At 33.8% G+C, this 26,146-nt stretch overlaps 2 protein-coding genes across 6 annotated transcripts in view; one reads left to right on the top strand and one right to left on the bottom strand.

Annotated features, from left to right (window-relative positions):
* The window catches only part of Rpn2 (Regulatory particle non-ATPase 2), a 148,761-nt gene that overhangs the window by 11,531 nt on the left and 111,084 nt on the right, over positions 1–26,146 (top strand). The window contains exons 9-10 of the mRNA XM_031975233.2: positions 2,073–2,288; positions 4,944–5,008. Of these exons, the coding sequence (XP_031831093.1) occupies positions 2,073–2,288; positions 4,944–5,008 (281 nt within the window). The remainder of the gene's footprint in view (positions 1–2,072; positions 2,289–4,943; positions 5,009–26,146) is intronic.
* Positions 21,365–24,620, bottom strand: LOC116426383 (uncharacterized). 5 transcript variants are annotated; one of them, XM_076372641.1, is made up of 5 exons: positions 24,399–24,620; positions 24,060–24,190; positions 23,786–23,850; positions 23,670–23,723; positions 21,365–22,682 (listed from the first exon to the last, which is right to left on the bottom strand). In XM_076372641.1, the coding sequence occupies exon 5, from the start codon at positions 22,433–22,435 to the stop codon at positions 21,725–21,727; it is 711 nt and encodes a 236-aa protein (XP_076228756.1). In that variant the 5' UTR covers positions 22,436–22,682; positions 23,670–23,723; positions 23,786–23,850; positions 24,060–24,190; positions 24,399–24,620; the 3' UTR covers positions 21,365–21,724. The 5 variants fall into 5 exon arrangements, 4 of the variants coding, with proteins under 4 accessions (XP_076228756.1, XP_031831098.2, XP_031831097.2 ...); XM_031975238.2 differs by lacking the exon at positions 23,670–23,723; XM_031975237.2 differs by having other exon boundaries at positions 23,670–23,850; positions 24,060–24,161; positions 24,399–24,619.

Raw genomic sequence — 26,146 nt, 5'->3', positions numbered from 1 at the left:
GAGGTGTGTTCTCGCCAAACGCAGGACGAATTCACCTAATTTTCATGAAAAACCAAAGCAAAATAAAGGAGATTTACATCTTTATCTGAAAAAATGAAAAATATATCGTTGAAAAATTAGTACATTTTCAAGCTTTAAGATGACGCGTATACCCGCTAAACACAATTAACTGGTTAACCTGTCAGCTATAAGCAAAGATCCCCGCGTGGTACGATTTTCCTTTATCTAAGCGTTTTCTAGCTTTTAGAAAAGTCGTTTTCCAGCAATTTAAATTGTTCGTAGTACCTATGTATACCATTCGGGACAAAAGGGTTAATGGAAAGTAAGAACGAGTGCGGAACGTGACGGGACGCCCGATTTTTCAACGTAACGTGTAATATTTCGCGGATAGTCGGCACGGGCGCATAATCTTCGTCCATTTATTTGCGAAATTCCCGACTTGTCCGCGGTGCAACGGCCTCCACAGTCTCCCCGTATTTCTTCGCGAGACGATTACCCTCGAGGAACAACGAAATCCACTTACCGCCACCGGAAAAATAGGTACAGGACAAACTGCTTCGCTTTGTCAGGACTGTTCCACCTGTCCGGAGCTCAGGTGGATTTCGTTTCGATGAGTTTCCGTCGCGGACGAGTCACCGCTGCGCGCCATCGCGCCGGGCAGCTTCTCCATTGTCTCGTTTCTTTTCATCTCGGTGTTACCGTCAATGAAACACGATAATAGGGATAATACAATACACCTGATCCCCGTTTTATGCGGACATGTTTTACGCGGTAAATTAGACCACTATTTACGCGGTAGTTCTTACACACGATCTTAACCCCTTGACATACAATATCGTGTCACACTCTTGGTGAACTCCTCAAACTGAAATTAACGACTGAATTTCAGGTTTCTTTAGTTCAAATTAAATATTATATTTCTGTTGTCGATGGTTACACTATAAAGTAGACGTAGATATAGATGAATGAGGAGTTTTTTAGTTTTCATTTATTTACTTGTTGGTAATATACTGCTTGACATACCAGTTTATTACAAATGGTTGAGTTAAATGTCACATCATATAGATAAAGAGTGATTTTCAAGTGTATTGCATGCACAGTAAATAAATTTTTTTTACAAAATATATCTATTAATAGTTTGTTACTTTTTCGCGATAATAATATCACGTGTATCACGGTCTGACGTGAATGTTATGTTTGAATGTAGGTATAGCTACATGAATTTTTACAATTAACATGGTAAATAAAGTTTCTAAACTCAAAAGAATTTATCATAATCTGTACCAGATTAAAACTGAAGTTCATAAAACTGAGTATTTAACGTAACAAATTTTTTATTCATTAATCTGCTAATTCATTTAAAATTTAATCTCTTCGTGGTAAATAAAACACGTTATCCAAACAAAACGTTTATTAAGAGTATTTATTAAATTATTATGATTAAACTTTATTCATTTAAAATTATATTTTTATAATATAATATTCTATAATACTGCAAGGAGTTACTTATCCTATGATTCCTTTCAGAACGCTCCTTGATAAAACCACGTCATCTTCAATAATTTAGTAGAAAAAGAAAAGAATTCAATGATTACTCTACGTTTACTCTAAAGTTTAAAGATTAATAATGGAAAAGTAATATCTCATTTATCCGAAAAATAAATAAAGAACATTTAGATTCATCGAGTTCGGTTGGCAATGTTCATCATGAGTCTGACTCGGTATTATATAAGAAGCGGTTAACACTAAACGTACTGGCACTTTAACTACCGATCACATTTTTGTAAAAGGTATGTAGTTCGTGATTGTTGATTTAATACGGAAACAATGCACAAAATAACTTTTGTATAATTAAAAAAAAATTGTATATTTTCATTTGTTCTTAACGAAAACAGAGAACTATAGATGCATTCTGTTATTTGGTTGTACTGGTCAATTACCTAGGCGCGGTACGTTTAATGTTAATCAAATTTTCCGTCAGAACGCGGGCGAATAATGCATGAATGGCGCGTGTTGCCATCGTAAACTTCTACATCCTGTCCTTTACACTTTTCTTTCTTTTCTTATTCCAGTACGCTCAAGAAACGCAGCACGAGAAGATCCTCCGTGGATTGGCGGTGGGCATTGCGTTCACCATGTACGGTCGCCTCGAGGAAGCCGACCCATTGCTGACCTCTCTCTGCGCCGATAAAGATCCGATACTTCGCAGAAGCGGCATGTATACCCTCGCGATGGCCTATTGCGGCACTGGAAACAATCAAGCCATCCGGAAGCTGCTGCACGTTGCCGTGAGTATTCATCAATGAATTTTGTGCCGCGGCGTCACGTGACAGTTCGACGCTTAACACTTTGACTGCCACGTCACCCGAATTCAAGAGACACAAAATTTAAATGATTTATATGAATAAAAACAAACTACACAAACAAAAAACGAAAGTAACTTATTATACGTATAATTTGAATATTTATTTTCCTAGCCTTTTCATTGGCAAACTGTTTATTAGTATTACACGTATTTGTATTATTAACACTAAAACTACCGAGCACTGGAATTAACTTTTGACATTTTTCTATAGAAACTTCCAGAGTGCATCTATTAAGACTTTAATTGATTTACAATTTAGTTTGCGCGTTGCTAAGTCAATTTCTTTAATAATTTCTCGAAGAAACATCTGTTATCTGTTTAATAATTGCGAAAGGAAGAAATCAGGAATGAGTGATTTTGAATGGTATGGTAGTTTTAACGTGAAACATTTTTTTTGTTGGTAACGCATTGAACGAATCGAATTCTGTTGGAAATATGAGATGTTAGAAAGACAGTAGAGCAGACGTTACGAAGAATTTTGACTTTTTAGGTTCTGCTTTATTAAGCAAACTGTTTTATACGAATTTTAATGAGTTTTTACTTGGCAGTGAAAGTGTTAAGGGGAGCACCACCTATAGACGTCCTAAATATAGATAAATTTTAGGAATTTTTTTGTTAACTATTAAGTGAAACTTTCTGATTTTTTCTGGGTGCACAACTGTAACCTTCTATTTTGTATTTATATTTTTTCTAAGTCAAAATGTTGCAAATTGGCGCAGTTAATCGTTAGTTTTGCAACTCCTTCTTGTAAAACATCCATGTTGGCCGACTTGATTGCAAACGACTGAAACATCCGAAGACAAACATTTTGGTGGATTTATAAATAGAAATATATTATGTAAAATATAGCTTTTAAATAACCTTATACGATAAGATTATACGATTCTTAAATTAGAGTATTTGTCGATAAGAATATTCTATTCTTAATTTAGACTATTTTTCAATAAGAATATTCAATTCTTAATTCAGATCATTTTTTCGGCATTCATTAAAGTTCGACAGTTAGAAAAATCGCAGAATAAACCATCATAAGTCTTTTTTGTCCGAAAACACTCGTAAATCCAATACGGTAAAGTCATACTTTGATAAAAAATTTAATTAAGATTTCCATACGAGCTTCGCCTTGAGGGAGTGTTTTCTGTTATCGTTGGGAATGGAAAAACGGCACACTTCTACTCCTTTAGAGTGAAAATCAACTTTGAAAATTAGCAAATAGTCATTCACGAGGTTTTGAATGGTAATCAGTTGTCAACAGTAATCAGTTGTACTTGAGATTTTAAATCACTCAAGTATTCTGTTAACCATTCATCGATCTAAGCGCTATGGAATTTCATTCAAAAGCACTCAGCAGTAAATAAAAAATGCATTCAAGCAATCAAAAATCAACAATTCCTGCGGTGGTGCTATGTGATCTTATTTGAAATACTTTGTAAGTAAGATTTGTTGATCAGTGAATATAATAAATCGATTTAACTGGAATACTGACTGCAATAATTAAATTAAATTAATAATAATTATAATAACTAAATAACTGTTGATTATAATAATTAATTCACTAATTCACGAACATAAATGATAGTAACTTTTTAATCAATTAATTCCAACGGATGAGCATAAGATTTATGACTTTGTAACGGTTCAAGAAGAAATCCACGCGACTATCCGCGACGTGAACACCAGCGATGTTTGCGCTACTAAATACACAATTATACTACACAAGGAAAAGAAGCCTTTATTTATTCGCAATGAGTGTTCATTCTTCCGTTCCGGTAGCCACGAACACCCATGACATTCTATCGAAATCGATGTCGTAGATTGCGACGCGTTATCAAATTTACACCGGAGATTAAATTATCAGAATATTAATACGCACAGATAACGTGCATGTGATGAGTGTGGTGGATTGGATAAGTCCTTGATATGAGCACAGTGGTTTCTGCACTTAAGAATGTAAACAAAAGAAAATTGATACGCACTTGATGTTCGTTTGATCTTAATGAAACGTTGAGGGTTATTGTTTTGATAGATTCGCGTAATAAAAAATATTTGATACGAGAAGAATGAAAAGTTAAAAAAATGATAGATGTAATAATAAAAATTAATTTTTAATCAGTTTATGTCGTATACAATGAAATTAGATTTTCTTTTTCATCTGATCAAGTAATCCTCATGAGTGTGATTGCTCAAGAAATCGTATGACGAAAGATTGATAAGTTACCAAGAGAGTTATAGACTTTTAACAGAATTCGAAAGTGTTTTAATTGAAAATCTTTAGAGAAGTGAAGTAATTATACATATATTTATTTGGAATAAGTTACTGAAGTTCTTCATTGATTTTACATTAATTTTCTTTACTTTAAAAACTTATATCTATAGACTAGGCTTATAGATGCTTAATTATTAATTTCTGAGTTGATTTTTAACTTAATTTTTAACTTAGATATTAATAATTAAGTGTCTGTGAGGGTAGTTTACACGTACAAGTTTTTAAAGCAAATAAAACTGATCTAATGTCAACGAAGAACTTCTGTTTAGATGATTCCTTATTTTTGTAATAATGCAAATTTTTTTGGTCTAGGTTTCCGATGTGAATGATGACGTCAGGCGAGCTGCAGTCACTGGTCTAGGATTCCTCCTGTTCAGGTGAGTGTCTTTAAAGAATATTAATTAACAGTTAAAACGCACTGATCTGCAATACCAATATTTTTTAAAAGCATTGTAAATTTTATATTATTGCCTTTTGTAAATAAATAAATAAACAGGTAAGTAGTATAAAATATATAAGTAATAAATGTATAAGTGATATAAATAAGTAAGTAGATCATTATTACCAGATATTACTGTCTACTAATAAAATAAGTCACTTTTTAATCCTTTAGAACACAGGATTTTAAGACAAAAATATTCTAATTGTACAAAAGATTTATTTCAAAGTAAGTACTTATAATAAAGTTGGTGTGTTTTATTTATAAACCACAGTGTTGCAAAGTATCTTAATATTTAATGATAGGATAAAAAACATCGAATTGTGCATATAAATATAAGTATTAAAAAGTTACTAAAAGTTATTTGATGGTTGGCGTTGCACGTGACTTAATTCAATCAATTGCTATCAGTTGTTGTCACACAAACGTGACTTAGCAATTCCGAGGTGGACTACCTAAATTAAAATATCGATTTTTGGCACACAACGTGTAACAAAAGATTCTTTATAATAACGAAATGAAGTTATCGATGTATTTTATTATTGATAAATATTTAATAAAAAATGTTGATGTTAATTATTATTTTATGATTTGAAATCGTTACACCAGGTAACATTTATACATTCGTATAATAAAATGAATAATATGTTACTTTGTTTTGAAATATTTTACTTTACTTTTTTTATTTTTTAAAATCAAGATAAGCAAAACTTCTTCGGATCTAATGTATCTATATAGATTATCTATCTATTTATTATGATTAGATTAATTGAAAGCTTTGTTTATCTGGATTTTTAAAGATATAAGTTATATAAAAAAATTGCATTATTTATGCAATGACCTAATATTTGTACCGTCTCGAATATACGAGGTTTTGATCCTACCAACTTGATACTTGCAAATGAACTAGCCCGTCTGTTTATGGGAAGCATTATGGAAAAATTTAAAGAAAAGAAGCTACCAACTTTTCGTATTTATATGTTAATATCCACGTTGAACATTCGCCGGTATCTGTTTGTAATTTATTACTGTTTCTATGAAACAAAAGAAGATAGTTAACGTTTATTTACTATCGACTAAAAATTCTGGTTTCACTGTTATAAGCTTAAAAAACATTCAGTTTCTCATTGTCGAATAATTACTTTATTTTCCTTTGTGCCCTTTATGTATGCAAAATTTGTATAATCGAAACATTACATGTTTCATGGAAATGATTGATTTTTAAATCCTTTTCATTCTTTTGCATTAAGTAATAGATATTATGTGCAATTTTTATAGTTGCTGTTGCGTACACTCAAACTCAGAACGTATTACGAATATCTAACACTTTTTTTCATTGCGCGAATAAATTGAATTACTTAGTAAATTATAAATAAATTAATTTTATTCGAAAAAGGTGTTGATAAATTTTATTCGATATATTTGTTCGAAAAACTATTCATGCATTTTATTCCAAATATTTAATCAGAAGAATGTTGATCAATTTTAACCAAAATATTTAATAGAAAAGATGCTGGTTATTTTATTAAAAAAATTATTCATAAATTTTATTCGAATATTATTGACGTTCGAAATTTATAAAAATTTTCAATTTTATAGAAAAATTGATGATACTGTGAGAAAATGAAACTGCATTCAATTCCATAATACAACACCAAAATGAAACAAACATTGAAACACTGAAAACTGTTTACTTTCGAAAATTCTGACACTATCAGTGCAGATTTTGAACGTCAGATAATCCCAATGTTCGTTGATTGTTAGCAATCCGTCGATCGTCTAAATAAACATGTTTGAAAATTATAGTACCTGTGCGACTTAATAATACTCATTAATCATTTTGCTCGATAATGCAATGAACAAGCAAGACACTTTGCGTCGCGATCTTTGATTAAGCTTTCCTTCCAAGAGGATTCGCAGTGCTTATTTTATCTTTTTCAAAACGCGCAGTTTCATTTAGAAGCGTACTTGTTTTCCAATTATCATGAGGATTGCGGAATAGGAAACACAAATGTCGGAAACGAAAATAGATCTCATTGTATTTCCTTTTGTTTTTAGTTGAATGAATATAATTGGTAAACTGTGGATTTTTATACGAATGGAAGATCCGGTAAAATTTAATTGATTTTGTATGCAATTCTGTAGAATATCGTAAAATTTTGTGGAGTTTTATAGATTTCTACAAATTTTTAGACTTTTACGGATTTCCATAGACTTCTATAAACTTCTATAGAATTTTTTTGGAATTCAACAGAATTATATTAACTTTATAGAAAGTTATCTGACTTTTATAGATTTCTAGAAACTTCTGTTGACTTTTGTACTTTTTCACTTATTGTTAGATTTATTTATTCTTCGAGTTGTACATTTGAGTGTTAGCATCCTATAGCATTATTCGTAGAATACATAAAAAATAATTAGTTATTAAAATTTAATTCTTCTAAGACTGATGGAAAAATATATTGCAACTTATCTTCTACGATTGCTGTGGTATTTACTCCAAATACAATTATTCACTTTTAGCTTTTTTTCAGTTTCATTTGATTATGGAAAACCAATACTGAGATCCATTGAAACATATAATACTATTGTAAAGAATCAACAGTGTTCGTTACTAAAATATTAATTTAATATAAATATATACGTAAAGTATTCGGATAGTTCAAGTTATAAAACTAGAAGCCTTGCAGTATTTATTTGTTTAATCAGTGTTTTTTCTATTACGTGTCATATGATAAAAAACAATTAGATTTCAAAGATAATTCTGAAATACATTTATGTAGAGTTTTATTATCAATAAAATATATTTCGGCTTCATTCCCAAGTTTTAAGCGTTTCATTTCACGATTTTTAATCGAATATGATACTCTCTTCATACTTATTATATTCGTTACACGTTGATATTTGAAACATTTTTTCTGCCATGTATTTCTGAATATCGAAATCCAATAATTGAAATTAATTTATTGAGTAGCTTCGTTGACCTGAAACCTTCCGAACAATCTTGAACAGTCAGATATCGACGTTAACATAGAAGGCATTGTAATTTAATTATATCTAGTGGATTCTTGATAAAGACATACTGAAATAACTCCCTTCGATCGATTTGATTCACTTGTCAATTAAAGGAACAGAGTTATTCGTCCTTTATTTGGCTCCGTATCTATCAGCCATTTTTCTTTATTCAATTCACTTATTTAAGTTATCTGTAGAATAATAATCTTACAATATTTCAAATGTTATTCATATAAAATTCTTCGTCTGTTACTATTCTTCCTTTCTTTTGGTCTTCTAATTTAATTCATATAGTGTTTTGTTCAGGTAACAAAACTGTACATTAAACGTAAAAATTCATTAGATGCTTTTTCAAAATAAATTTATCAACTATTTAAAAATCTTCGAAATACATACCGTTGAAATTTTCATTTACTTTTGATATTTTCACTTTATTTTTGGAGTAATCAAGGAATCCCTTATCGAAGAAGAGAGGCGGTTTCTATGCAGTGAATTATTTTTCCTTCAAAACTAATTTTTTTTATTAAATTTCCTAATCTCTTCTATTTACAGTGATCGAAAAGGTCATAGATAATTCTGTAAGAAATGACTGAAGACATTGATTTATCGATACCCAAACTCAATTTCAAATGAATAAAAATCTCAATAGACGCACTCTTAGAGTTCCCACAGAAAAATTTCAAAAAGTCAACTCGACTACTTAATAGTTTAGTACCAATTCTATCCCAACTAACAAATATCACCTCTCAAAATAATTTCATGTTCTTCACGTTTAATTTCCATTGAAATCAGAGAACCAAATCTTCGCGTCTCAGGTGAGCGCAATTTCTCCAGCGTAAATGTTCCTCAAGTCCCCAAGAATTTCCGGCTCGCGTCGCATCACTTTTTCGCCGGGTGCGAGCACAGGAAACTTCTTGAATTTTTGGCGCCTGCGCGGGCGGCTCGCGAACCGTTCCCTTCGCGAGAAACTTTTTTAATATGTGGACTTATTGCGTGCCCCTTGAATTTGATCGACAATCGGCGTTCCGGAAGCGCGGGACGGGTCGATAGTTTTCATCTCTCAGAATTTGACGGATTGAAAGTTCCTTTCATTTCGCCGCCGGCTCGTCCAATACCGACCGACCGACCGACTGGCCCGTCGGCGCGGCGTTCTCGTTCCCGCGAATTCACGGTGCAGTTTTCGCGGTCGAGAGCCTCGGCGTTAATCCGGCCCGACGTTTTTCTATTAAACAGAGCACGCCGTAGATCGATCCCGGCCGCGGAACCCCTTTTCAGTCGGCGATCCTTCCGGCAACTCGATAAAACGCTCTGACAATTCCATGTGATCCTCTATTCGGTAGGGGATCGAAATTGCTCTGAAGCGTTTCTGTCTCCCATTCGCACGATTATTCTCGCGAGCGACTCGCGCGAGACGATTTTTGCGAAGCTTAACCCGTTGTTCTGTGATCTCTTTCGCAGTTGTGCTTCGTGAAACTAGTTTGTCGATGATAATTTAGGAGAGAAAGAGAAACGTTTGATTTTTGTTCTGTACTCATGTTTATCCTAAGAATTAACAATTATTTATAAAAAATTTAATTTTAATTTCATTTATATTAAAGAAAAGTGAATAACGTTTAAATTTATCGAGTTAGGTTCAAAATCTTCATCTTCTTTTTCGTACGAACTTAGCTTCCAAGAGTTGAAAATGCATTCTTTCCACCAACAAATCATATCAAGTGTTTAACCGTGTAAATTGATTCTTCCACGAGTGAATTCTCAACAGATTCCTCCTCCCTCATTTTTCTCATCGGTTTATCTCGACGCTCCGCAGGATATAATCCGAATCGACCGCCTCGCACCTTCTAGTTCTTGATCGATCAGCCTTCGAAACGTTCGTTTTCATACTGAACCTTTTGTAGGTCTTTCCCAGTATCGATAAGGTTGATCGGCGACCCACGCTTAATATCGTTATACCTCTTCGAGATCCCGATAGCCCGATAAAGAATCGCTCCGTGAGCGCTGGCTATTGTTTACCGGCTGCCTGGCAAGGATTAAGGACTCGACTGGAGTTATTATGCTGACGGGAGCCTTGACGGGCTGTGCTGTTAATACTGAACGGACATTTTTATTGTCCTTTAAACGAGAGAGTCGCGTGTCGAGCCGCGATTCGGTGCTGCGACCGTCTTGCCGATTGGCCCCACAAAATTCGCACATTTTACGTAGACAGATTCTATTTTACGAAAGAAATGTGTCGCCGGGATACACTTATCTTGGGAGCAATGAATAATATGTATTTATGCAATTAACATATATTATAATATATATTCATATAATTAACATATATTATAATATTACATTTATATTATTTATATTATTAGTAATTATAATTATATATTACAATATTTATATATTTATATACTCGTATATTAATATATAACATATATTTCTTATATAAATCATAATATTTATTTTAACATTTTTCTTTTAGTTAACGGTCCATCTACTGGATAGCTATTAATAGGCTTTTCAATTATTTATAATCCTATACAGTGAAACCTTGAATATTCAATTTAATTGGCCCACTAACAGTTCAAAAGAATAGTATCTTTTCTGAAGAATGGTATCTCTTGAATTATTCATGAAATTGCTTAAAAGTTAATTTTTTAGATAGAATTGCTATTTTAATTTTAGCCTAGAAATTTGAAAATAATTGTTATATTTTTGAAGCGTTAGACGTAAACGTAACATTTTCCTGAATATTTCGCGTACAAGAAATTGATGTCGGCAATTCCGATTTGTCGATGTAGCAGTTCCCCCGACCAAGAAAAATCATCCCCCGGTATTGGACACTACATGTCTAGGGAGGCTCGCCGAATTCTCCATTTTTTCCAGTCGACTTTAACGAATCTCGATTCGATCTGCGAAATCGGTACGGGATGGTAGAGACCCTTAGTTGAAAACACTCAATCGATAGTCTATGAGAGTGAGTAGTCGAAAGGGATAAATAAGCCGGATCTGGTTGACGACACAATTGGGCAAGATATAATTTAATTACATATTAAAATTGACGATTAAAATGCAACTATTCATTCAGTTGCAAGCTACTTTGCGTAATTGTTACGAATGAATCACCATAATTAATTGAATTGCAGTCATTGATTAGTGACAATTAATAGTTACAAAAATAATTTGTAACTGAATTAACATTTTAATCGTCAGTCTTAATATGTAATTAGATTACATTTTGCACCATTTTAAGTGGTGCAAGTGAAGAAGGAACAAGAAATTCTTAACGATATAAATTCTTTAATTAAGAAAAGAATTCTTGTAAACATCATTCTTTCGATAGGGAATCTATTAAATTTAATCGATCTTCTAAATAAAATACTGAAAGAACAAAACTGAAAAGAGTTCTTGAATTCCTAAATATAATATCGTATCTCATTTTTAAAAATTATTATTAATATTATTTAAAATCATGTTACTAAAGTACTTAAAATCATATTAGTAATATTATTTAAAATTATGTTATCATTATTTTCAACTAAGGACAAATGTAGCATTAATTTCGTTTTCTTTATGTAAAGTACACTATTGTGACCGTCACAAATACGTGGCGTTGGCAGCGAATGTATCAAGAAGTTAAGACTGGTTTAGATACGTTCAGTAATTTAGTCGAGTGGCGACTAATCTCCATCAGACATAGAATGCTAAGGAATACTAACGAACTCCACTAAAGAAATGAATTCGTATAAGTTTGATTTTAGTTACTAATTTATTGAAAGCTTACTCAACCAGAAAAATCCAACGAAATTGATCTACTTGATTAAATCGTTTCATTAAATTATGCGATCAGATCCTAGTGATCTTATTATACTCTGATTTATGAAAGAAGAATGATCTGCCTGTGTGAAATCGATCTTACTGTTCGCGTTTTGACCAATGTCTTTCGACTGCCTTTGAGTCCTTACGAACGTTCTTTCTTCGTCGCATACGTATTGCTGTCGCGTAAAAGAGCAAATTCAAAAATATGTAATAACATACAATGGTAAATTAGGGATGCACCCCAACGAACTGGCTATGAACCTGACACAAACTCCAAGAATCAGAAGACTGAAGGGAACGAAACCACACGACCTACTGGATAGACAATGAAGGAAAGGAAGTGATAACATTACTGAGGGTTAACCACACACATGTGATATATAAATTATCAAATTTGCTTTGCATTTACGTCTATGCCGAAATGAAAAGAAACATAGTATAATTAGTAAATGAAATGATGTATCCCACAGCGCACGATCGATGTTTTCTTTCGCAAGCTTACTTCTAACTTAGTTTAGCCTTAAGGCATTACTTAAATTATACAATCATCGCAGTAAAGGTAGTGAATCAAGGACTTCGTCCTTGATTCAAGCATGAGATGAATCTGAGAAGAAGTTTCTGATTCAACAAGAGCAAAATGAAGGTGACGCGAAACAAACCGCAATCACACTAGCCAGAACCACAGTGCCGAGTTACGATGCTCCCTCACCTACCGAATCAGAGGATGACCTGGACCGTTCAGCTTCCCACTGTTTCCCATGGAGTGCCACCGGACCTTACCATCTTTATCTTTCGAATCGGTCACATCGATTTACGAACACGGCGAAACTGACTGATGTGACACACGGCCCGATTCACTTGCATACATGGCTAAGCGCACCGGAGTAAATGGAGAAACAAGCGAAATCAGTGAATTAACACGTTGACTGCCACGAGAATTTCTAGCGCTTTGAATAGTAATGCTTATTCTTTAATAACAAAGGCAAATGGTATTGAAAATAATTATTAATGGCATATCACAGTAGTAATATTACACTATGATCTAGCTATTTATGTTACTAAATATTTTTATTTAAAATCAAGTTTTTTATTGTAATAGTTCTTCAGCACTTTGGAAGCTCCGGTCATCGGTTGTAGAATTTATTCGCCAAATGGAAGTTTATTTGTATATAAGTATAATTTTTAAAATAATATTCACTAAAAGTAAATTAAGTCTTTATAGTATTCCATTCAGGTATTAGTTGCAAGAATAATTTAAATCTAGAATATTTATCTGCACTAATATTTATTTATATATCTAGATGTTTTGTTTCCCTCAGAAACAGTGGTTCCCATATACGATCGACAAATATTGTTATTTATTAACGACCACTCACGTTTCGCATCTGTGCGGTTGGCACTTTTTGAATTTTTATATTTGCCCCAAATGTTCAAACTTCCACCTCACATTTCGTGAAAATCGTTCCGAAGATTTGACGCGAGAATGAAAATGAAGAAAGCAGAAAGTTCAGTTTTATTTCAAGATCGAAAATTTGAATATTTCACGGACATCTATGATTTAAATACAGTATGAGGTACTTCTTGTATGAGAGATAGAATGACCGTGTTTTATATAAAGATTCGATATCAACGTGATTTTACTTGAATAAATGAAGTTATTTTGATATTATGACTGCTATTGACATTATGACTACTTACTGCTTTAACACTACAGCTACCGAGCAATTAAAATCATTTCCCAATTTTTTGTAAAAATTAGAACAATACTCCTAGTTTTGTATTGATACAAATACACAAATTTAATTAACACTAGATTTACAGACATTTATTCTACAGTTTATTCCATTGGTCGTAAAAAGTTTGATGCTCGTTTGTTTAGATTTTGGAAATCAGAGGTTTAAAGATTAGTCAGTTACACTAAGTAAATACACATTTGTGTTATTGCAACATTTACTAAATAATGTTTCTGGAATTCAATATGCCTCAAATTGACGCGTCCTGTAAACCTAGTGTTAAAATTCTTTCGCAAAGACGCCTTCATAATTGCAATACTTGTAAAATAGAAGTTCCGAAGTGGGTCAATTCAACCCGGTAATTTTAGTGTTAACACGTTCACGTCGGCATGTATCGATGGTACACAGCTAATTTACAACATTAAATGAAACTAATATTAAAATCTAAATTATTGATTAAATTATTTATTCACATTTATCTACAGTTAGTAACTGAAGTCAAGGAACTAAACTCATAACAAAAGAATGCACTCCAATATTATTTTTGCAGGATTTGCCTATCATAGCAATCTGTGAAAGATTATTATATTTATGTTATACCGAGACATGTTTTTAGATTATATATTATTATATTATATATTATTATATTATATTATATTATATAAAAACATGTCTCGTGTAAAATTTCACTTAAATTGTATATTACAGGATAAGAATAGAAAAAGAATATTTTATACTTCTCGCAGTTACAGTGCTTCCTGCGAGAACTTTCCAATTGATAGATTTAATGGACAATAAAGAAAATTCATGACACCTTCCGTTTTAAGAACGCCAGCAGCTTTGGACGAATTTAAGCGTCGCAGGGATCTACCTAAGCTCGATTTTAATCAACGACGGTAATCGGGGGATAAATGTAAATTAATTTCTCCGCGGACGAGTCGAGGATTTCCATCCACTAAATGGGATCCGTGAATCGTGACTAGATTACTCATGGAGACATTTTCATCGACAAAGTCTGCCGATTGATTCCGATTATAGATGCGATCATTAGCAGGCAATGCTTGACTCTATCTGCAAACACATGGGAACCAGTACTTTTACCCAACCGTTTCTAAAGGAGAAAATAATTGGTGCTGCAGTTTGCAATAATTTTATTAACCCTTTGCAGTCGATTGGTTTTCAATGAAAAAATATACATAAGTTAATAAGAAAGTTATTTTGGGTTAAAGTAATTTATAACGGTAGAATTCAACGTTTTATATTTCATTTATTTATTAATACCATAATAAAATTAAATTTTTATAATTTTTTAAAGTGTGCTACTTTTTTAAGCAATTTCCAACGTTCTATAATAAATTTGTATTGTTATCTACAGCATGATATATGACTGCAAAAGGAATATAAACGTAAATTTATTTGCAATAGACCGCAAATTTCTAAGACAACGATAGGTTATTTAATAGCAAGAGAAATATTAAACTTATAATACATATACTGAAAAAAAGTAGATGAAAGGTAAATTTTATAATTTACTCGATACATCTACGTTGTTTATTTATACACAAATATTTATGTGATTCATGTTACGCGTGAGAATTATCTGTCAAAAGGAGAATTAATTGAGATTGAATTCAATCTACGTGGTCCGGGTGTTCGCAATTTGGAATTAATTAAAAATGGGAAGGATCGTGTGTCACGTGCGTCAAGGGATCAACGAAAATCTAGGTTTCTAAATGAATTTTGATTAATTACCGTGACCTCCTGGGGAACCAGGAAGTCGGGATAATGTACTCAAAGCGACGTGATTATCAAACTTCCCTTTCTCCGGAACTTTCCTGCCCTGACTTAGTACCTAATGCATCATCCACGATCCCTCGGTGCTCACTTTGATGACATGATGGGTTCCTTTTACTTATGACTGCAGGAACGACGTTTATTAGACTGGCAGCAGAAAGGGTGCCTTTTTACTCCCGTTAATACGGGAAAATGTACGCTGGCTACCTGTAAAAGTAATTACTCGCCGTCTACAAATTGTATTATTACGTAGGTACCTACGTAATATACAGTAATGTTCTTCCTGGAAAAGTCAGAGCATTCAATTATACTGTATCAATAATAATTTAATCCCTTATGAATTCATTACACAGAAACATACACTCGAATTTAATGCTAAAACTATCGAATGGGTAAAAATTGATGAATTCTTCTTTTCCAATTATTGAAAAAATAAAAAATGCTTCTTTGAAAAAATACTGAAGAAATTGATTTAGTAACACGCAAAGTGAATTATAAGCTAATCGGAACATCAATAGATGTATTTTTTAGAGTTACTGTAGATAAATTTTAAGAAGTCTACTTGACTGATTGGTAGTTTTGGTGTTAGAAAGGAAACACAGGCAAATATAAAGAAACAAATAAATCAAAGAAACATTGCATTATTGTTTCATTTTTTAAATGGAATATAGGAACGTATTTATTTTCTAAACACGTAAACTACAACTCCCTTTCTATATTCCATCTTACATCTGTCTTTATTATAAAACGTAACAATGCAGAAAATATTGATCGTCCAATAAAAGGCGACTCCGTTGAAATGGAAGACACGCGGTGAATCACAATTGAAAGGTTCTCGTAGAAAACACTGTAAGTGCCAACATTGAAGAATTTTCTTTTTCTATTCTTATCTTGTAGTATACAATTCCGGTGCAATTTTCTTTAAAATAGTAAGTTCATTGAACATTGGATAATTGCAACTCTACGGCACCGGAAGGTTGTAATTATGAAAAGGTAGTTCTATCAAATTTTCCTTATAGATTCATTTTTCGACTTATTTTTTTTGTATTATTACGATATTTTATTTGAAACGCATTTTAAAACATACTTAGTTGGTAGGGAGCAGTGTAAACGATTCTTTTTACTAATAATATTGAAAATAACAATAATGTAATCTGTTTTAAAAATATTTTGGCAAGGAAGCACACGTGTGAATAAAATTGATATCGCAGTCGACATAGGAGCGTAAAGGGTTAAGCTCTACCGAAATTTTGTTAGTTTCTTATATTGTTGCAATATACTTAATATCATATACGTTATATAGCAAACACAAGTCTAACGGAATACAATATTGAAAGATGACATCACTACGATATAACGTTGAACGTAATGTTAAGTAACTTTCCTTTTTCCAGTGAAAAATGTGATGTCACTTAAAACTTTTTCCACGAATACTCTTCAATTTCGTTTCCACAGAAAGCTGTGCTGGTCGTGATGTATTAGGTGAAACGTGAATTTTACAATATTTTTCTCGATTCGTGGTATACCAACTTTCACTTCGCGTTACGTTATTTTCCCGTCAGATTAGTGGAAAAAAGAAAAGCAGTGCACGATTGTGTTCCGTCAACAAAACGGAAGAGAAGGGTTCGTGTCAGAGTTGCTTCACTTTTGTTATGGAGATGACCAGATGTTGTCGAGAAAAATTCGTTTCCCCTCCGCCGGGATTCGAGTTGGCTGGCATCGAAATCCGCGCCTGACGGACTATAATAAATGTTGCCAATAACATCATTCAATTGAATTTCATGTATCTAAGTCAAGTATCGACCCGCGTTGCGCGATGCACAGTGCAATACACTTTACCACCGACGATCCGCGTATCGCGCGTTTTTGTTGCACGACTCGATCGCTGTCGACGATACCTTTCTCAATCGTTGCGTTTCACTCCCATTTTCTATTAGTACCTCGTTTAACCCTTTGCACTCGTGTGTCATGCTGGAGATGACAATGCAAATTTGTTATAAAACTCGTATGTCATGCGAGAGCTGACAACACTAATTTACTCTAAAACACGTACGTCACGTTGGAAATTGTTTAAAAAAGTACCACACATTAAAAGATTATAAAAATTCAATCTTATAATAACAATAAGTAAAATAAATATAAAACGTTGAAATTTACCGCTATAGATTAATTCGATTCATTTTCTTAAAAAATAAATACAAGTTTACATCTAACAACACTGAAAATATATCGAGTGCAAAGGGTTAAAATGTTAAACGATTTTCCGCGGTTAAATTTTAGCGAACCATCTTTCCCACTACTGACTGTGTCGAGCTCACAAGAAGAGGTTATGATGAGTGAAACATCGATGTTGATACAATTTTTTTGATGGATCTAGATAAAAAAGAGACCGATCCGTATTCGGCCATTTTCGTCAATATTCAGTATTTAAAATGATATTTAACATTTGATTTGTACGATTTCGAGAGATACTTGCATACTGCACTACTATATCAAGAGTTCAAATGCAGTATATAATATATGAACAGAAATAGACTGTACGAACAAGAAACGAAAGTAACTTATTATATGTATAACTTGAATATTTATTTTCCTAGTATTTTCTTTGGCAAACTGATGCGGGATTCGACACCGTGGTGGATTTTAATAAGAGTTTATTGAACTAATTGATTGACCAATGAAACAAATAAAATCTGATGTACGTTCACCGAAGACTTCGTTATCCTACGTTATCTTACTCTCACTTATATTCTCTTCGCTGTTCTTGATATACTGTTCTGCCGTTCAACTTCCATGCGCTTTTAAAGTTCACCCCCAATCACCCTTTCTTTCTTTCACATGCATCTCTTCTTACTTGCAGCCTGTCCCTTGCACCCATAGCTAACATTCACTCGGTCACGTACAAACTTCCCAAATCACGTGATTCTCACGATCCAGTGGCTCGGTTCTGAACGTCCTTTTCTTGCACATCTTCATCCATTGAAGATCACCCTGCCTTCAGTGACGCTGTCCCCAAATATACCGGCGCCACCCTGTCGCAGTATGACACGCCATACACTTAACTATTTTAGAACTAAACCTTAATGTTACGTTTCGACCGATCGACAGACCCTAGAATTGCGAGTGGTAGTTAAATTAACAAGAGTGCTTCTATTGAGACTTTAATTTATTAGCAAGTCAGTTTTCGTATTGCTAAATCAATTTCTTTAATCATTTCTCAGAGAAACACCTGTTATCTTTTTAATAATTGCAAAAAGAAGAAATCAGGAATGTGTCATTTTGATAGTTTCGCGCGGTGCCGTCCCAAAAGGCTGACACCCCGAGGTTATAGCTCGTTTGGCCCTGTGGTTAGGGTGGCCTTGGAAAAAAGTTATAATTATATTTGGTCAACATTTGTGTCAAATAAATTTTAAAAATAATATTTTGAAATAATACTAATACATATTATCCCTTTGCACTTGAGAGGTAACTCTCACTCACTACCTGATTTCATACAGTAAAACTATAAAATTTGATATTTAATATTATACCTTGTACAGTAAAATAAAATAGCTCGGTTCCTCAATGTACGTATAATTTCTCTTCGAGTTAGTGTCACAAAATATCGTCTTTACCTCATCAGAAAATGTTAAAATATTTCCAGTGAAAAACTTCTGAGTGCATAGGTTTAAATATATAAAATACCTATACATTAGGGGTTGCATTGAAGACTGCTGTTCTTTGAACATCTATTTCTGTAACTAAATATTTGTGTACCTTAATTCAAGTATTCCCCCCCGAAATCGATAACCCTTTCCCATCTTCCTGGTAGAAGTTGTATTCCGTCACGAAAGAATGATTTGTTTGTATACTTAATCCATCGTCTAATCGAACGTTTGATTTCCTTGTAGTGTTTAAAAATTTTATCTTTCAATTCGTTTTGTATGATTGGAAAAAGATAGTAGCTTGTTGGGGACAGGTCCAAAGACTTCGCTGGGTGCGGGAGCATCTCCCACTTGTACTTCCTCAGTGCTTCTGCAAAGACTTCAACGGCACAGGATTGGTGTCTGTTATAAAGAAGAATCACTTCTCGATTTCTTGCAATTGACGTTCGTTTTTCGTGCAAACTGTCATTTAGACACTCCAGTTGTCGTTTATAATCTTCAGCAGTGATTATCTGAGAGTCTCGCGGTTTCAATACCTCGTAGTATATGACACCCTCCATGTCCCACCAAATGAATAGTCGTGCCTTTTGATAGTCAATGTCCATGTTTGCTGTTGAAGTTGATGGTTCTTCGGGGCCAACATGCCTTCTGCCTGTTACATCTATCGTCCACATGCCCCCGGTTACGATACGATTTAAGAAATTCTCTTTTCTATATCTTGCAATTAACGACATTGAAGTGTTCACTCGATTAATAATGGCAGATTTCGACAGTTTGCGTGGCAGCGATTCTCCTCTTCTTTTGACATTCCTCTTTCTCTGACGCGATTTTTCGAATTTTGCAATCGGTTTCATGCATATACGTAGGCCTTCATCAACCTCGAAGGCTTTCATCTGATCTGCTCGTGGCTTGTCGTTAAGGTTGAAATTATCACTGTCGAAACGTTTATACCAATCTTTACATGTTTTCAGTGCTGGAGCATAATCTCCATATTCGCGTTCGAGCAACTTGTGAGCTTTTTCTGCAGGTAACTTCTTACAGTAATATTCTAGAAGTAAACGTCGCCAAATTATCTTGGGTTTCACCATTTTAAGTTATGCACAAGCTCTCCGGTGAACTCAAAATGGCGCCTGATGAGTGAATTTTAGAGTAAAATGTCCGCAGTTGTGTATCGTGTAAGAGATACTTATCATTGCTCACAGTGTACGCAGTTAGAGTTATCTACAAGTGGACAGTAGCTTTGAAACTAACCTCCAAATAGATAAAATATATAAAACGTACCTATAGGTGAAACATATAGGACTATGTAGAACACAGATTTTCTTTGTCTCACAGAAATGGAAACCTCGAGCAGTACAATTTTATTAATCGTGTGCTGATTTCGCTTAGATGTGAACACTCCGCAGTGAGAAACGACAAATCTTTGCGCGCAATCGAACATCACTGGTCGACACAATAACACGAGCATGATAATACGGTGCTAAATCTGCTGATAATATATCCTCGTTATTCAATAAGTAATTACTTGATTATTAGCGAACAATAATTGTCAGTATCGTTATTAAAAAGTGGCACATTTGAAGTTTTTAATTTTTTTTGTTTACGTCGTATTATACCGTTTGCTGCACACATGTACGGTTGACCCTCAATCGTTGCCCAATACACAAAAAAGCAAGCTTTACCTGTTTTTTTAGCATGATTGATGTAATATTTTCTCTGCAGAACATAAGAAGTTAGTATTAACTGTAATGTTTTTTTTTACAATTTTATTTTAATTATTAGTATATATCTACAATATATATTGCAAAAGGGTATATTATATATAAAAGGATGGACTATATTCATATTTCGTGTAAATATTTTTAATTTATACGATTAATATTCAGTTTTATCGATTAATGCATGTGCAGTCGATGATGATCGCTTGCCTGTTGATGGATAATAAGAGCATAATTTAGAAAAATTGAAAAAGTTCAATCGATTGCTAAAACTCTTTGAATAGCAATTGAGCTTATTGAAGATGATCACACGATGCGAACAGCTGGAAAATCATTAAACATTCATTTTTCAGCTTCATAGTTCATTATAAAAAGGTAAGATAACTCGAAGCCGGTATGGGCAACATGTTACATTTCTAACTTCTTCAATACACAACACATATTTAGTAGGAAAAAAGAGAAAAGATAAAATCAGAAAAATAAAAGTAAATTTTCTAAAGAAATGAAGGAAGAACAAAAAAAACAATTGATCTTTCTTAGTTTTACAATTTTTGTTATTCAAATCAATATAAAACTATATATTTGGATTGTACTGATAAGTAAATAACTTATATAATATTATTATTTGTTAGTTTATGAAACATTCATTCAAATGATTTGTGCTTGTTTTATAAACGAATGATTTTCTTGTTTCTGGTGCTGCTGATTATTACTAGATTCAAACGGTTATTATAACATTGGAATGCATGCTGACGATTGCGATTTGGATAAGTGTTGTTCGAATTGTCCTGCAAAAATGGTTAACTATAATTAACGTAATTAATTGTTGTTACTCTAATTTATCACTTTCGAGCAACTATACGCTATGTTTACATGTAATCTCATATGGTGATACTATAGAAGGAAATATTGACAGAATGTTTCACCAAGTAGACAACATTACTTTTTAATCGACAATGTACATGTTTACTCTCGAAGTTGATGGTTCATCAGGATCAACACAAGGCCGTTGGCTTTTAAAGTAGTCGGAATTTCCTGTTCTGTACTTTGCCATATGTCGCCACCATTTTTCTCTTCCTTGGATTTCTCTCCAAGTTTGTAGATGTCCTGAACTGACATATCTGTCAACTTTTCTAACTTTATGTGCCCTTTCGGTCTTTCTCATGGTTTGTACACGTCGTGGAGAATTAGATCTGTCAACTTTTTCAATTTTTCGTGTTTCTTTGGTCTTTCCCATGGCTTGTACACGTCGTGGAGCGGTAGATCTGTCAACTGTTTCAATTTTTCGTGCTTCTTTGGTCTTTCCCATGGCTTGTACACGTCGTGGAGAGGTAGATCTGTCAACTGTTTCAATTGTTCGTGTTTCTTCGGCCTCTCCCATGGTTTGTACACGTCGTGGTGAGGTAGATCTGTCAACTGTTTCAATTGTTCGTGTTTCTTCGGCCTCTCCCATGGTTTGTACACGTCGTGGTGAGGTAGATCTGTCAACTGTTTCAATTGTTCGTTTTTTTTCGGTCTCTCCCATGGTTTGTACATGTTGTGGAGAGGTAGATATGTCAACTGTTTCAATTTTTTGTGTTTCTTGGGGTTTTCCCATGGTTTGTGGATGTCGTGGAGGGGTAAACCTACCAGCTCTTTGATCTTTTGCTGGGTTCATTCCTATTATTTCCGTAGGTAATCGAGCGAAGTATGCTTGCAATCCTGCATGTTAGCTGTCACTTAGCTCAAAATATTTTTGGGGATGATTTTTCTCGATATGATAAATAATACTTTCATCTAAATCTTTATATAATAATTCCTCATCCAGTTTTACTATATATTCACTTTTGTTTATATAATACTCCATTTTAGGTTATGTAAAAATTCCCCTGAGATTTTTACTTTGTTACATCATAACTTTGTTTCTAACAAAACAAACAAAAAATATAATCAAGTGTTATATCAAGGTATATGTCTATTAAACAATAGTATACATTTTATTTACATAATCTATAACAGTTATTAAATAACACGATTTAAATAAAACTCTGTCTGATTTTCACGTTACTTTAGTATTCAGACACTTTTAGACATTACTTATTTTTAGGCTAATTTTTGTAATAATATGTGTTTTAATATCTTGTTAGATAGCCATTCGGCTGTATCACTTCTTTTAAACGTTGTGGCATATTGCTAATGATTTTTTAAAAATATTCAGTACTTATATTGTCCCATTCTTCTTTTAATCGATGTTTCAACATTTCTTTTGAAGATATTGTTGTTTTTCTAACACGTCGCTCTAATGCATCCCACACAATTTCAAGAGGGTTGAGGTCTGGTGATTGAGGTAGTGGTTGTAAAACTTTTGGGCAATTGTACAGTAAATATTCCAGCGCAATGCGTGCCTTATGTTTCGGGTCATTGTCTTGGTAAAACTTAAACGTGTTTAAAATTCCCATTTGTGTAGCACTTTTGTGTAAATTACCTTTTAATATGTTCAAATACACATTTTGGTCCATAATGTTTTCAATAAAAATTAATTTTCCCGGTCTAAATGTGGATATATAGGCCCAGACAAGTACACTGCCACCTCCGTGCTTTACAGTCACCCTTAGATTTTTACATTTAAATTCTTCATTTTTGTTCCGCCACGTCATCCTTCGTCCATCTGCCTCAGAAATGTTAAATTTACCTTCGTCGGTAAAAATGATATCGTTTCACCATGTTTCTTCCTTCAAAACAAATTCTTTAGCAGAATCCAATCTCTTCTTCCGATTCTGTTCATTCACATACGGCCCCATTCACAATTCCAGCCCCGTTTAAGAGCAAACAAGTAAAAATCTCAGTGTCCGAATATTAAAGTTACTTACTGTATGTACAATCTAGAAATAGATGAAATATATAAAACTTACCTATATATAAACTATGTAGAACACAGAGTTTCTTAGTCTCACAGGAATGACAACCTAAAACAATCGTGTGCTGGTTTCGCTTAGATGTGAACACTCCGCAGTAAGAAACGACATACCTTTGCGCGCAATCAAACATCACTGGTCGAAATGATATCACGAGCATGATAATGCGGTGCTAAATCTGTTGATAATAAATTCTCGTTACTATATAAATAATTGTTTGATTATCGATAGGAACACGTCTACATAGCGTATTCTTTTGTTGCCCGTATTTTTTAGTGCGTGCTAGAAATAAGGAAATTTCGAATGAGCTGTGCTACTTCGATCCTGTGTACGATAAGTTAATGAACTTCAATGCAATCTGTGCTATCCATATCGGAGGGTATTGACCTTTTAACGGACCACCTCGTTATTGAAACTCATGGATCTCCTATTTCTGATGCTGTTGATTACTGCTGGATTCAAACGGTTATTGTGGCATTGGAATGCCTGCTGACGATTGAAAATGGCATCAGTGTTATCTGAAATTATCTTGCTGAAACGCTTATCTAAACTTATCGCGATTAATGGTTGTTCCTCGCTAATTATTACGTTCCACCTGCTATAAATATTACAGTTTTCACCGTACTGCTTCTTATAATATAGATAGCCGATGGAAAATTACGAATATTTGAATTGTTTAAATTTTATTAAATAATTGTTAAAATTGTTTGTTATTATGATTCTTACGATTTTTATATGATTCTTCAGTGTTAATGTCCGAAAGGGGGGTTGTGCCCAGAGGGACTCCTACGCTGGCCTTCGTAGCAGTACGCAAGTTGTGTATCGTTATTACTTAGGTCCATATATTTAAACATTACTTATTTTATTATTAACACTTTACCGAACGGTAGCCTATACATCGACTGTTTATTGTCGACGCTTACCAACCGGTAATCTATTAATCGGTTGTCATAGCAACCAATACTTTGTTTTCTATTATCGAGGTACAAGTGTTAGATAGTACTACTTTAAGCTCGTATATTATTATATAATATTTTAAATATTAGATACCCTTTGTGAAATTAAAAAAAAAAGAAATAGAACATGTTTTGCTTGCAAATTTTGCAAGATGTTTCTGAAGAGAAGGAAAGAATGATTAAGGATGACGGTTAAAAGTGCGTACGAGTTGAGCGGCAGTGTAGTGTGATAGAAGACGGCATGACAGGATAATCGAAGAGAATATAAGCGAGAATAGTATAACGTATTTTAACCTTTTAGCTATGGCAGGACTAGCCGCCAGGGTATTGTACCTCTGTATGGCAATGTTTGACGCGGTCTGCGTATCATAAATGTAGCACTGCGATTTGAGACTTATAGGATTTTCCACTGCGTAGTTAAGTTAGATTAGATTATAATGCGCATAGTTATTAATGACAGAGAAAAAATTGTGCCGCTATAGTGGCGTACCGTTCAAAAAGATGATATATACGAAAGCTGTTATAGTGGCGTATTGTAGCTAAATGGTTCAAAGAATCTTCGGCGAATACACGATAGATGCACACTTGTTTTATTTGTTGATTGTTTAGTTCAATAAACTTTTGTTAATATTAAAGCCTGCTACGGTGACCCAATCCAAAACATGCACTATCGTATCATAAGAGAAGGGGTTAAACATTTTTCCACGCGAGACCGTGCTTTGTCCGAGCGAAATGAACTACAGGGAAAGGGTAAAGCGACGCCAGAGTTTCAGGGAATCTGCTTCGCACGTGGAACTCGAGAAATCCGAATCGGGAACAAAGATGGGAACGCGATACCGGCGAGCAACGTCTTATTCCAGAAGACGGAATATAATTGTTAGGTAGATCGATGGCGCGGGAACGCACATACGCCATTAATGCAAATTTACGGCCGGTCTGTTTTCCATTTCCCGGCTTAATCGGTCGTGTCGGCATCGCGCAGTTTTTCCCCCCGCATTTTTCTTGTCACGCGGCAGGGGGTAGCGCGCGATTAAAAATCTCAGCATGAACCTACATCCTGCGCGATTTCACCTTGAAATCGCTTTAACGAAATACCTAGGCAGCCGTAAAAACACAGCCCTAAACAGTTACGCGATGCACGCGACGTTTTTCTGAGAAAGAAAATGTTGCGTACCGGAGATGTTGAATAATTAAACGCGAGGGTGGAATTGTGACGCGGTTTTTTCGACTCCGATCTCTCCTGGGAATGTACGAGATATACAGGCTTCGTGAATGCACGCTCGTCACTTTGAATTACCGTTGGCAAGAGGACAAAGGGGAATGTGTTTCAAATCTGCATTTCATTTTAATCGACTTAACGCTGAAACTACCACTTAAAATGACCCATTCTTGCTTTCTTCATTTTGCAATTATTAATAAGATAACAGATCTGTTCCTGAGGAATTATTAGAGAAATTGATTTGAATTCAAATTGAATTGTAAATCAATTAACGTCTCGATAGATGCACTCTTGAAGTT

Source organism: Nomia melanderi, chromosome 12, assembly GCF_051020985.1.
Source record: "Nomia melanderi isolate GNS246 chromosome 12, iyNomMela1, whole genome shotgun sequence".
Lineage (NCBI taxonomy): Eukaryota > Metazoa > Arthropoda > Insecta > Hymenoptera > Halictidae > Nomia > Nomia melanderi.
Note: the sequence above shows the minus strand (reverse complement) of the source record. Positions and strands in the feature narration are given on the sequence as shown.